This window comes from Hirundo rustica, chromosome 25 (assembly GCF_015227805.2).
Source record: "Hirundo rustica isolate bHirRus1 chromosome 25, bHirRus1.pri.v3, whole genome shotgun sequence".
Taxonomy (NCBI): Eukaryota; Metazoa; Chordata; class Aves; order Passeriformes; family Hirundinidae; genus Hirundo; species Hirundo rustica.
The window spans coordinates 2,218,531-2,232,713 of record NC_053474.1 but is presented as its reverse complement, the minus strand read 5'-3'; the positions used below and the strand labels follow the sequence as shown (position 1 = coordinate 2,232,713).

Genomic DNA, 14,183 nt, shown 5'->3' with positions numbered 1-14,183 from the left:
GCTACAGTCCAATCTCATTGTGGGCCAGTTCTTTTGTTCTTGGTTTGAAATCAAGGGCTGTATTTATTCATTCCTCGAGGTTGCCGCTCCATTGGCTTCGGATGCAACCCCTTGGATCTTCCTATCCATGGGGGATTCAGATCCTGGGCCCTGCCCTTGGGCAAAACATATGTTCCACTCCAACCTGGATCCAACCAGAGAATAATTGTTTTATGTTTATTAATCACCTGCATGCAAATAGGTGCCAATAAAAACTCCAGGCAGATTCTCTGCCAGGGCTCACATCATCCGAGAGCTCCACACCCCAGTTCGGTGTCGGAACAATGAATCCCTCCAATGAAGGGGCATCGCTGCTTTGATATGCAGCGACAAAAATATCACATCAGCTCAGCCCCTCTGCAGTGATGAGCTTGAAACGAGACAAGAAACCTGCAAAAACATTCAACATCAGTGGTAAAATAAATTAGAGATGCTGCATTAAGCTAAACAAGTACATTAATGCAACACGAAGGGGTGAGATTTCAGCGGCGGAACGACAACGCTCCGACTCCGCTCGTGCTAAATGTGACCTGCCAAGAGGAAATCGTCAGGCTGGGGACTGCTGAGTGTAAAAGTCTAAGAGATTTTCAAGAGATAAAGTGAGTTTTAGCAAAATGTTTCAGAGTTCTGTGTCATTTGCCTTAAATAAAAGCCATTGCAGCCATTACAGCAAAACCAGCTGTAATTAAACTCATTCTGGGAAGAATTAAACTTAAACAAAGCCTGATGGGACTCCAGGGAAGAATTAGATTTAAGTTAAAGGCAGGGTGAGTTAAGGCACTGGAGCTGCAAATTTCTTCTGTGTGATTAAGCAAGTCTCACTCTCATCCAGTTCTCATCCATTCCAGAAGACTTGAAGACTTTTTTTTTGGGATGGAATGAACTTTCTTAAACACACCACTGGTGTCTGAGGTAAGACCGAAAAGCTTAGACAAATTAAGTCTGTCACTCACCTTTTCCAGCGGAGAACTTGGGTGTTACACCACAACACACAACTATCAGTCTGCACACAATCCTGTATGCGTCTACCCTACTTCCAAGATTCTTTTTGTGAGCTTATTCAAACATAAAATAAGCACCCAGAGCAATTTTAATGCCAATTGAAGTAGGGAAGGAGTCACACCAAATACTGCTCTCAAAAGAATCACTTCTGGGCAGACCACAAGTATCAGCCACATGATAATTATCCGAGGCTGTTCCGTGAATGGGGGTTTTATAGGGAAGCAGCATCCTGAGCCTAGATGGATCATCAGGGATTATTCTCAAGGAAACAAAGCTCTAGCTAACTGAGAGTAATTCAAAGATTTCTAAGGAGTGCTGCAGTTTAATTTCTCACTGAACTGTTTTCATGTACTTCTAAATGTATAGACACATCAATTAGGAAAAATCACGCAATTGATATCCCAGTTTCTATTTAAAATAATATTTAAATTCTATTTAATATGAATCCACTGTGCCAGCTCTTTCACAGTAACAGAACCATTGCCAGGTGAGTTAAAAGTGCATTTTAAAATCCATTGTACTTGAAAACCTTTGTATCAATTTAATTCAAGTGGAAAAAACCCCAAACTTTATCATAAGCAAATTAGGTCTTTGAAAACCTGATTATTATTTTTATACAGCAAAGAGTGGCAACATCTTTGAAAAAATAAAGCAGATGCTGTATATTTGGCACAGACCACTTATCTGGGGTTTGCTGAGCTTTAGTGATGAGAGGGATGACAGCACAATGTCATCTAGAAAATACAGTTTTCCCACAAATAAGAAACTTGGAGAGCAGTAAAATCTCAGAGGAGGAAAGATAAATAACCTGAATGTGCCCTCATGAACTGTAAATCAAGTTTCACCTTCACTGTGGAACAATTTACTCAAATCCTCTCAGGAAGCATCAGTGGAATAAAAAGATAAAACTGGCTATATAAATGTCAGGTTTTATTCGAGCTCCCACTGCAGTACATTACTCGTGTGCTTCAAATTAATAGAAAAAACAAAAACCAAGAGAAAACAAAACAAGAAGACTGCTGAAGAAAGATCTCAGGGGTTAGGACTCCACTTTGGCAAGGGGTATATTGTCCACTTCGTGGATGCCCTCCTTGTCAATGAACCGGGCGTTGAAGGAGGTCAGGTTGAGGATGAAGCGTTTCTTAAGCTGTTCAGCAAAGACAAAAAGAAGAAATGAGACTGACTCAAAGCTTAAATAAAATAGAAGAGTATACTTTAATTTCCATCCTGGTTCTAGTGACCTGAAGTATGAGGAACCACACTGGGTTTTTTTCACTGCTTAGGAGTGAATTAGTGGGAGTTTGTTGCAAGATGATGCTCATTAGACAAGCTTCAGGTAGAGATGTAAAATAGCCAGGGCTGTTAACAAGGAGGACATTTAAGCAGGAAAACTAGAGTGGGCTAAAATTTTGGACACAAAGTGTAAATATCACACTGATATTTCAAACAGGACCTCTTCAGAGTACTTCTTCTTGATGTCATATTCAAATCAATCTCTTAAAGACAAGGATAAAGACTATTTTCCTACAATAAAAGCCTTGGAGTCTGAAATGTCTGGAGTCTAATATTTACTCTAAAACTGGTCATGAACTTTAAGGTCAATGCTTTACCTCAGGTATCACTGCACAAGCTGGAAAAATATTAGTATATACTTCTGAGAGTTCTTAAGTGTAACACAAGTGACAAGGATGCTGCAGCATGTTCAGAAGAAACGCAAGAGGAAAAAGTCTGGATCAATGTTATGCTAAGCACGCAAAAAGCAGAAGGAAAGCAAAGCGATTAAGCTCCAAGTTTACGTTCTGGAGGATGTGAACCGTGCAAAGGCAACGCAAGTGCCCGTAAATCCTTTTCCTCAGTAGCTATTCCACATCTGGCCAGTGCCTTTATTACCCTTTGGCAAAGGCAGCAAGAAACGCGACAAGAGGAACAGGAAAGTATCAGCGAATGAACGCAAACAAACATTCCTTTCTCAGGAGCATCAGGGCCTGAGTTCAGCAACTCACCTCCTCTAGACATTTTTTTAAGAGCTCCACAGCTTCCTCACGTGTGATACCTGAAAGGGAAAACATCCACAGATTGATTTCATTAGAGGCCATTTCTCTCCGCAGAAACTTTTATTAAATTTAAACAACTTTTCAGCTGAGCACCAAAACCTCTCCTTTCCAGCTCACAGAAAACACTTTCCAGATGTCCCGAGGACGCCCTGCACCGCAGCGCTCACGCCGCAACAAGCCATTGAGAATCGATTTGTTACAGGGAACGGGAAGCATGACGGAATTCTGCCTCCCATGGCCAGGGCCTGGCTCAGAGGAGCCCAGCCACCGCCCTCTCCTACAGTTTATTGCAGCTCTAAATCAGCTCCAGCTGCCCCGGCCGGCTGCGAGTCCAGGGCAGGAGGTGGAGATGGGCTTAGCGTGATGTTCCTGCTGGGTATGAGCTCAATAAAGGGTGAGGCACGTGTGGGATGCTCCTGCTATTCTTACACTTCAGGATAAAACCCAGCACTCTATAGGGGTGACAAGGCACAACAATGAAGTTCATTATTTTCCTCTGTTCCACAAGGAATGGTGAAAATGGAACAATAGATTGTTGAGGGACATGAGTCGAAAACAAACAGGGTCTGTGGGTCTAAAACTTCTTTCTAGGATTTGTTCCAGACCTGCATCCACTGCTCAGGCAAGTTAAATGAAAATGATCAGTTTATAGCTACATTTCTTGGAGGAGGTGGATGAAAGGATTTCTAATCTCAGAGCAGAGATAATAACTTAAACTCAGCTTTGCACACAGGAGTCAAATAGTTTGTAGCTAAAGCCAAAGATGTCAGATTAACAATATTCCATGCTTTGCACATTTCTTTATCTGCACAGTGGGGATGGGGCCATGTTTATTCCTTGGCAGTGGATTATGAATCTAAAACTGAAAGTTTAGACAGGTACAAACACGTACAGGAGTTATGAGCAGCTGCCAAGTGCACAGAACTGTGAATCAGTCTCAAATCTCTCTGTTGCAAGAGGAGCTGTGGCTACCCCATCCCTGAAGTGTCCATGGCCAGGTTAGTGGAAGGTGCCCTTGCCCTGGCAGGAGGTGAAATGAGATGAGCTTTAAGGCTCCTGCCAAACCAAACCACTCCAAACTCCGTGATTCATCACCACCACTTCAGAGCGCTGGAGATCATCTTGCTAAGAATATCTTTTCACTTGAATGTTTTTAATTTATCACGCACCAAGCCAATCCAAGATATGGAGCAACAGGATCTGGGACTATTGAATAGACTGGCCTCTGAATATTGATACTCTGGGAAAATGTACGTGTCAGAGCCAACAGACTAGTAAGAAGATAAAGCTATCAAGCTTGACAAAAGCAGACTACCAGCTGCCAATGGTCCAGGAAAGTCTAATCATGTCTTAGAATAACTGAAACGTCCTTTAGTCCCAGTTTGTTATGCTGCAAACAGGAAAAAAAAATCAAGAGTTGGCTAGTTTTCTGTTACCATGCTAGCAAAACCAAAGGCAACCTTTTGAGCTCTATTTATCTAGCAGAAAGTCAACTTCCAATCTGCTGCACCACAGCAAATGTCAGTCTCACTGGTTAATAAACTCAAGGCCTAAACTGAAGCAGGAGAATTTTCCTGTCCAGTGGCTCCACTCACCTGGCTTGTAATAGCGGTCAAGGATGCTGAGGGTAAGGAATGCTCCATATCCATGTGCTGCAAAAGGAGCCTTAGCCAGAGCTGCCAGGTAATCCATGTAGTACAGGGCAGGGCCCTCGTGGTCGTCGTAGCCAGCCAGGAGAAGGTTCACGTGGTAAGGGGTCTGCCAAGAGAAAGGATGTTTTTGTTAGGGCACCGACACCAAATCTTTGAATCCCGGTTCCCTGCGCACCAGGGAACGGCAGCAGAGCTGATTACCCAATTCCTTATCATAAAATGCTACATCAATCCTGTCTGCAGCACACTGTGGGTCTCTAGCTAAAAGTGATCAGGTCTTCTGGCAACACGGACTGCAGGAGCAAATAAAAACATAGAACTCTTACTCTCTTGAAAACCAGTGTGTTTGGGGTTTTTTACAGCTTTCACAGCACACTCAAACTTTCAAAAACTTGAATGCAGTTTTCACGCCAGATTCTTTCACTTCAACATAAAACTCGTGGATTTTTACTGCTGACACGTGAGCACAACGTGAACATTCTGCAGTTTCTAAGAACTCTTTGTTCATTTAACCTGCTCTTTGCTCTCTTCCCAGTCCCCCTCCCAGTGAGCACATATGAAAGCTCTCACACAGTGCAGTTACACACAGTGTCCTGTTCACTGGCAATTTGGTTTTTATTGCATGTACCAAGTTTAATATTTGGCAGTTTACTCCATGTTCTGGGTTTAGTGTTCCACCACCATGAATAAATCAGACATCTCTTCTTCTCCTACATCTCCTTCCAAGATCTGTACTTTGTAAGACCATGAAAAACACGTGCACTGGATTATTTTTAAACACAGGATCAGAAAAAAATTTGGGTATTGTATGTATTTTTAAAAGAAGCTTTTATATACTTCCAGTGTCTCCATATCTGCACAATGTTTCTTATTAAATTAATTGTACTAACAGGATATCTCCAAACTGCTGGAAAGCCTGGATCAAAAAAGCAACAAAATAAGGAAAAAAAAAAAAAAAAGATGATGCAACTACCAGATTAAAAAAGCAAACAAAATTTCACCCTAAAGCCAAAACATTAACTGCATCATAGGAAAAGTTCATTTTGATACTCAATACAGTAAATTTCCACTCACACACACACACACACAAAAATCACATGCCACTATACTTTCAGACAGTATGAAAGAATAAAGCAGGCTACAGTTATATATAAAACATCACTTTAAATTGTGTGATTTAATCTTCAAAGCACCCAGGAATATTTGGAAAGAAGTTACCATGCAGCTGTATTGGTTTAATTAGGCTGTATTTCATCATTTATTTATTCTGAAACATCACACAAGTTGATATTTAAGAGCCATGACACAAGATCACTCAAATTATTGTGTGACTTGCAATTACCAACATTGGCATATGCGAGATACTCAACCATAAATAAATGGTGTTATACAGACTTAAACCCATCTGTAAACTGATTTTCAGTTTTAAGTTCTCCTGCTAATGGTCTCTGAGACTTCTTAAAACTCAAATGTAAATAATTATCCCTCATGCCTTATTATTCTAGAAAGGCAGGATTTAAACATTAGCAAATATAATCTATTTACTACTTCCATGATTATAAATGAAGTTTGCAGCGCAACACCTCGATGCTGGGACTGGAGTTTCTTTTACATCCCAATCCTCCTGTCCATTCCAAAGGCAGCCTTCCTTGACTTCTGTAACTCAGTCCATGCCAACAATTCTCAACTCTTCACAAGGCTGATAGGTTAAAGGGCCATCAAGTGAGTGATGACTGACATTCCAGGACATTATTTTTAACCCCAACTTCCCTTCCCACAGAAGCACCATTTCTCATCCCAAGTAGCTTTGCACTTGGTGCTGTTTGATTTAAAATAACGACAGCGATTAGGAGATGTGTGAAATTGCTCAGAATTTGCAGCTGAAGAGCACAGTTGTGCTAAACAGCCCAACCCCAGCTCGGTGGTGACACAGCCCTGTGACATCTGGCGGAAGCCAAAGTCACAGCGAGGGGGGAAAGGTGGGAGCAAGGAAGCTTCCTGCCAAGTGTGGACATGGGGAGAGGAGCTGAAAGCTGCCTTTGGAATGCAGCCAGACTCTGTCACCTATAATTAAACAGCATCACAACCAGAGACTGAACTTCATCACCTTTAGAGGGCAGGGGGTTGTTTTTCCTATTCCCACCCACACACACAACCTCAGCAGCGAGTTCAGTGTACCAAACCCTGCACTGGATCCAGCAGTGAACCAGGTGAAGTGCTGGAATAGGTAACAACACAACCCTGGAATGGCCTGGGTTGGAAGGGACCTTAAAGCTCATGCCATTCCCTGCCATGGGCAGGGACACCTTCCACTATTCCAGGTTGTTCCTGGCCTTGCACATTTCCAGGGATCCAGGGGCAGCCACAGCTTCTCTGGGTAACCTGTGCCACGGCCTCGCCATCCTCACAATTTCTTCCCAATATCCAAGCTAACCCTGCTCTCAAGGCCATTCACCTTTGTCCTGTCATTACACACTACAGCACCACTCACCTCCATGAAAGCCAAAGCAACTTCCAGGTTTGCCTCAATTGCAATATATAAACGGAAATCACATCGATTCTTTTCAGATTCCGCTTTGGAGCAGAAATCTCGTGTTTTAAAAAGAGAAATGTCATGAAAAACCGCATGGTGACTATCAAGCAGAAGCAAAGACAACAGTGATGTGTAAGATACAAGCCCAGTGTCCTCATACTTGATACTTACCAGCGGAAGAACAATTTCAAGGCACTGCCTTATGAGCCATCCCCAAGATATCAAGAACCTGGACTACAGGAATCATGAGAATCCTAAATTAACTCAAACTGGATAACCGGGAGGAACTCAGATGGTGATGAACAATGCTAAACAAACTATTTCGATCTTGGCCACAACAAGAGTCTAAATGCCTGAGAAAATCCTGCTGCAGTTTAACCTTCCCTTACATACAACTTCTGTCCCCCCTAAAAGAGTTTCACACAATGAGTGTCAATAAAGCAACAAACTACCTTTTCCCCACCAAACTTTTTACTTCTCAACTATTTTCCCACTCCTAACAGGAGGCACTGTCATGTTTTCCCTTTTAAATTTTATTTTCATCCTCCACATGATTACATTAGTAGCCTCCAGGAACCCCCTATGCAGTTTCAATAGATACCGAGCGCTAGTGATAATCCTTCTGGTACCCCACATACTATGATGAAAATGTAACGAAATTCACAGGAAAAAACAAAACAACTCTGAATGCAAGGCTCGTATTGTCGAATTCTAAATGCCACAAACAAACCATTAAGAAAGAAGGTTCTGCCTGCAATGTGGAGATCAGTGTAGTGTGACAGCAGTGTCAGAGAGCGCAGCGCGCCCTGGGGCGCTGCCATCTGCACCAGAGCAGCGTTTTGTCTCCGGTAAATAAACACATCTGCCTCTGCCAGTGTCCTCCCCACTCTGCTGCCCATCTGGAGCAGGTGAGCTGGAAGACAGGCGTGGGCTCAGGAAGGAGCAGAGCCAAAGGGAGGATCAGGCCCCAAGGGACGTGGTACAGATGAAGGAAAAGGTGCCACATCAGTGCCACCTCCTGATGGGCAGGTTTACCAAAAAGTCTGTTAAAGCTACTTTAAATGATATATAAGAAATAGCTGTGTTTGCTGAAAGAGGACAGGGTCAGGTGTCAGGTCAGATGTCCCTGAGATGAGACATTAGCACCAGGGCCAGGCCCCAACAGCATCACTGCTTCACATCAGCCTCAAGAACTGCACAGGAATGCACAGAACGCACACAGACCTTCCAAATCACACCTCAGCACAAGCTAAAGCAAACAGCATCCCTGCCAACCATCACCTGCCAGCCATGCTGTTGGATGAAGCCATTTAAACCAGAAGAGTAGTGTGGAATCACGGAATATCCTGATTTGGAAGGTCACAAGGAAAAATTGCTACCGGCAGCTGTGATCCACATCAGAAAGGAGAACAAGAATCTCTGGCTGTTCCTGTGGAAGGGTTCTGGAAGAACTCTCACTCTTCATGTGTAGTTCTCAACAATACAGCCCTGAGATTAATACTGGCCTTTATTTGCTACTGTGTAACCTGATTTCAGGCCAGAGCAGTGCACTGTTAGAACAGCAACACAATTTAACCCACCCTCTACCCGTGACAGAGCTGATCAACTTCATTCTCAACATCCTCTTTCATCCTGTTTTCTTTCATATAGCACATTAAAATTCTTCTCAATTAAATGCTTCCTAACCTTGGATCTTTAAAGGTTTGTTTGCCCCCTCACAGCAGCTCATCATACTTTGAAAAAAATCACCCTGAGAAACATCATTAATTGCAGTTCAGTAACTTGAAAACACAACCCCAACTTGGATGTGGTATTTACCAAAAGCCTCATGTTGCTGTTTACAAAAGGCACTTGTTTTCCTAAGTACATCAAACGGCTTTGCTCTATGAAATCATTTTCCAAGAAGATTAAACGGATTTGGTGTATTTGCATGAAAACTCACAACCTTATCTCGATGTTCAAGAAGTTTAATTCACTTCACGTCTGCAGCGTGTGACAAAGTGTTTATTGGGCCCAAGGCTGGAATTTTAAGTCTAGGGTTGCATCAGCTATTGATAAGTGATGTGATAAGTTTTTAAAATAAGCAAATCAAGTTCTGTTTTACTAAGACATTATTTCAGCAACGTGAACTCAAAGAATTTCAGAATCACTGACGTTGGAGAAGAGCTCCAAGGTCATGGAGTCCAACCTGTGACCCATCAACCCCTCGTTACCCAGAACAGAAGACTGAATGCTAAGTCATTCCTTGACCCCACCCTGTCCCTGAGCAGCCAATTCCAAATTCAGCACTAAAGACAGCAGCTCCCACCTTTTTCAGACTCCATTATTTGAGGATGGAAATGTTCCCTGGAAGCTTTTGCCAAAATCTCTCAGCTATTACTCACCCGACTCCGCAGATAGTCCGCGAGGTTTCGCCGGGTGAAGTTTGCAGCTGCAGTGGGAGACAATTCATAACCTGGAGAAGAAATGTGACTATTTATTTGGTATGTAATGTAATATTTATTTGGTAACAGCCCAAATCATTCATGTTTCACTTCCCACTTTCGCATTCCTGTTTTAAAATAACAAAATGTTCTTTAGCAACAAAATGTAGTGGCTTTTGTCTAATCCTGGTTTATTCTGAAAGCTATAAGCATAAAAAGGGCCCTCAGAGTTTAGGTAGATTATACCTGTATGGATCACAGAAACACAGGGCTTCAAAAAATTAAAATATTAGGGACATGTAGCTTGACATTTTTTGTCCAATATATCAGAAGAACTGGAAACAGTTGGCATACAATGGAAATATTAAGAGAATAATAAGTCTGTTAGCAAAATATTTGTGTCATTTATATTGCAAAGAATTTTGCTGCGATTTGGATAAACAATTTATACTGTACAATCCAGACTCTATTTCTGCATCCTGCCTGAATTATCACGTTTGCTGGACACTAAAAATGCAGAAATCTTTACAGAAGGGTTGAGAACAGCACTTTCCACCAACATTCACCCCCTGGACTCCAACAGGAAACCACCCTTAGCTCTGCTCCCAACCCCCAGGGCCTGTCCTGCTCCACTCACCATTTCTCATTTTGTAGAGCTGAACATTTTTCTGGATGTATTCTGCAAACTGCACCGTGTCTCCAGGCTCCCCCACACACAGCAGTAAGATCTTTTCACTCATCTTAAACATTTTGTCATGGTCTAGGCAAAAAAAACCAAAAAAACCAAAACATTGAGTGCCATGGCCATGAGGAAAAATAAATTTCTTTGCCAATATCCTGACACATCAGGACTTTACAGAAGCAAGAAAGAGATTTGGGTAACTGCATCATGACCTGGAGCACCAGTAAAAAGCCTTTCTGAGCAAACACTGACATTTGGTGTCTCACAGCCGGTGACACAGAACACAAGAGTTGTTAAAGAGAAACAAAGCCCTTCAGGAAGGGAGGCATTCCAGAAATATAGAGTATTTCCTACCTTAGAAACAAGGTAGGAAAGAATAAAGCTTCACACAGAATATTGTGTTTAAAACATAAGGTTTTGCTTCCTGGAATCAGGAGGAAGAATTTTGCTTAGTGACTATGCAACTTTATTCAAATATTCTGCAACAGAAGCAAATAATTTAATATAAAGTGGAAATAACACATCGAGCTAAATCAATCTTGGAAAACTGAGAAACAAATTCCATGTGAAATGAGGCCCTTTTCCTCATATCCAGCAGTCCCAAAAACTAGAAGCTTTACGTGAATGAGGCTTTTCCAGAAACATTTCTTTTGCTTGTCATTTTTTGTGGAAAAAAAACCAAACAACCAAAGAGAACGAAAATTCAAGTAACAATTATAAATTGTAATGAAGCCCACTTATATACAGGAAATGAAGGAACAGCAATCCCTATTTTTAGTTGTAACTGCAGTTTAAAACAGTTTTAAGTTTGTGCGTGTTTGAGGGGATCCAAGTTGTTGCAATGACAGTGCTGAGGACGATCCTGTGCTCACAGAATCTCCCCTCACCAGAGCAGGGATCTGGCACTTGGATATCCCAGACAGACACTGAGCAGCTGTTGGAGTGAAGGGAAAATCCCTTCTCTCCACTGAGGGCTTGGACAAACACCAAGCCTCCACCTCTGAGCTCGCCCTCCAGCCCACTAAGTGGTGCTGAACAATCTCTGCTGCAAGACAGGCACCAAGTGTCACAACCCTCTAAAACGATGACAAAAGTTATCACCGCACTGGAGCTGCTGTCTGGAGCTCAGGGAAAGCTGCTGACACTGCCCAGCCCTTGTAACCCCAGACTGGTTGGGGTTGAAAGGGAGCTTAAAGCCCATCCCCTTCCATGGGCAGGGACACCTTCCACTGTCCCAAGTTGCTCCAAGCCTCATCCAGCCTGGCCTTGGACACTTCCAGGGATCCTGGGGCAGCCACAGCTTCTCTGGGTACCCTGTGCCAGGGCCTCCCCACCCTCACAGGGAACAATTTCTTCCCGATATCCCATCTATCCCTGCCCTCTGGCAGTGGGAAGCCATTCTCTGTGTCTTGTCCTTCCAGGCCCTTGTAAATTGTCTCTCTCCATTTTTCCTGCAGGCTCCCTTCAGGTACTGGAAAGGGCAATTAGGTCACCTCGAAACTTCTCCTGGCTGAAATTAATTTACAAATAAATAGTCTAAATATAGATCTGAAATTTATGGGTTCCTCCGCCCCTCCAGCAAAAGCAACTAAATCCTATGTTCAAAGTACGTTTTCCTTAAACCTTGTGAACAAACCTACTTGGAACAAACATTAACTTAGAAAACAAGTGATTAAATTTTTATTTTGTACGTACCACCAGCTTCCTCAGCCTCTAACAATGATCCAATTGGCTATCGCAGACTTGAAGTGAAATATTTGAGGTAAAAGCAGTGCTATAACATTTTTATATAATTTATATTAATTTGTATGGATCTAGCAATCCTCTATACTACAACGTTTTTAAAAAGAGGTACTAAAGCACAGTCTTTAGAACAGAACAAGCTTCAGTCTAGGCCATTGCAACAGCAGGAAGAAAAATTGATTTTAGAGATTTCCAGAGACTTGGTGACGCCCTAGATGTTTTACCACACAGAGAAATCAAGGCCGTGTTTCAGTTTGGCCCCTGCGCCCTGCGCTATGAATTTCACTGACACTTTTAGTCCCCATAATCCCTTTTCTTCCATTAATTAAGTTTTACCTGTGAATTAAGCACAAGCGAGCACCTCCTGTCACACATCGTTATGCCTGTGCGGTATTTAGACACTTTTACATCGCTGTGCAGAGCGAGGCTTGGGATCACAAGCCAACGCTCACCTGAACCGGTAAATTAAGGTGACAACCCAACACAGAGCGGTCATTCTCGGTCAGGACTGGGGACTTTACCCGGAGCAAGCGGCGATTTAAACCTCATTTTGGCTCTGCGCTCCAGAGGCCGCCAGGTACTTCCTACAGCGATTACACCTCCCTTGAAGGCTTCGGCAGCGCTCAAACCGAGAAACCTCCTCCCCTGCCAACAGCCTCCTCTCAGCCCGACCGGCGGGCCCGCAGCACCCCAACCGCGCACACCGCGGGCACGCCCGGGGCGCTGGCACACCCTGCCGGGCCAGGGCTTCGCACGGTGCCCCGGCGCTCCCTAGGGTCTCACCGTGCTTCATCTGGATGATGCTGGTGGCCGCCACGGTGTCCGCGGCCACCAGGACGTAGTCGGGGCCCTGGATGCCGATCAGGTACTCCATGGCCGTGACACAGCGCGGCCCGGCCCGCCCGCGCGCGCCGATGACGTCACGGCTCGCGAGAGCCGCCGCCCGCGCGAGGCCGTGGAGCCCTGAGGGGAGGGAGCGGGGTGGGGGGGGGACGGGAATTCGATGGGGTCGGGTTCCATCCCTTTGGAATCACGGGGTGGTTAGAGGTGGAAAAGGACGAGGGACACACACGAATCTGAGGGGGTCGGGTTCCATCCCTCTGGAATCACGGGGTGGTTAAAGGTGGAAAAGGACGCGGGGGGACACACGAATCTGAGGGGGTCGGGTTCCATCCCTTTGGAATCGCGGGGTGGTTAGAGGTGGAAAAGGACGAGGGACACACACGAATCTGAGGGGGTCGGGTTCCATCCCTCTGGAATCACGGGGTGGTTAAAGGTGGAAAAGGACGGGGGGGACACACGAATCTGAGGGGGTCGGGTTCCATCCTTCTGGAATCACGGGGTGGTTAAAGGTGGAAAAGGACGCGGGGGGACACACGAATCTGAGGGCGTCGGGTTCCATCCCTTTGGAATCACGGGGTGGTTAGAGGTGGAAAAGGACGCGGGGGGACACACACGAATCTGAGGGGGTCGGGTTCCATCCCTTTGGAATCACGGGGTGGTTAGAGGTGGAAAAGGACGCGGGGGGACACACACGAATCTGAGGGGGTCGGGTTCCATCCCTCTGGAATCGCGGGGTGGTTAAAGGTGGAAAAGATCCCAGAGACACAGAGTTGGAAAAGATCTCCGAGGTCACCCTCAGCCCAGCGCCACCACCGTGCCCTCCACCAAAACATGTCCCCAAGTTCTGCATCCACTTAAGATATTCATGGAATCATCAAGGTTGGATTTAAGATCATTCGGTCCCTCAACCAGCACTGGCTCTGGAACCACATCACCCAACTCCTCTTGGACGCTTCCAGGGACAGTGACTCCACCACCTCCCCAGGCAGCCTGCTCCAATGTGTGACCATGCAAACAATGAAATTTTTCAATATCTAATGTGAATCTCCTCTGTCTCAGCTTGAGGCCATTTCCTCTTGAGGCCATTTGCTGCTGCCTTGTGCTCGGAAATTCTGTCCTGAGGGATCTGGGCTCAGCCTTCTGCTCAGTCTCCATCTCATATGACCAGTGTGGAGCTGTGGCGTGACCCAGGATGGTGGGATGGGAGGGATT

General features: G+C 44.4%; 1 protein-coding gene across 1 annotated transcript; it reads right to left on the bottom strand.

Annotated features, from left to right (window-relative positions):
• Positions 1-1,950: 1,950 nt before the first annotated feature.
• Positions 1,951-13,066, bottom strand: PSMB2 (proteasome 20S subunit beta 2). Its single transcript, XM_040086364.2, has 6 exons — positions 12,912-13,066; positions 10,341-10,463; positions 9,665-9,735; positions 4,691-4,853; positions 3,045-3,094; positions 1,951-2,188 (listed from the first exon to the last, which is right to left on the bottom strand). Exons 1-6 carry the CDS (start codon positions 13,000-13,002, stop codon positions 2,081-2,083), a joined length of 606 nt encoding a protein of 201 aa, XP_039942298.1. The 5' UTR covers positions 13,003-13,066; the 3' UTR covers positions 1,951-2,080.
• Positions 13,067-14,183: the final 1,117 nt, after the last annotated feature.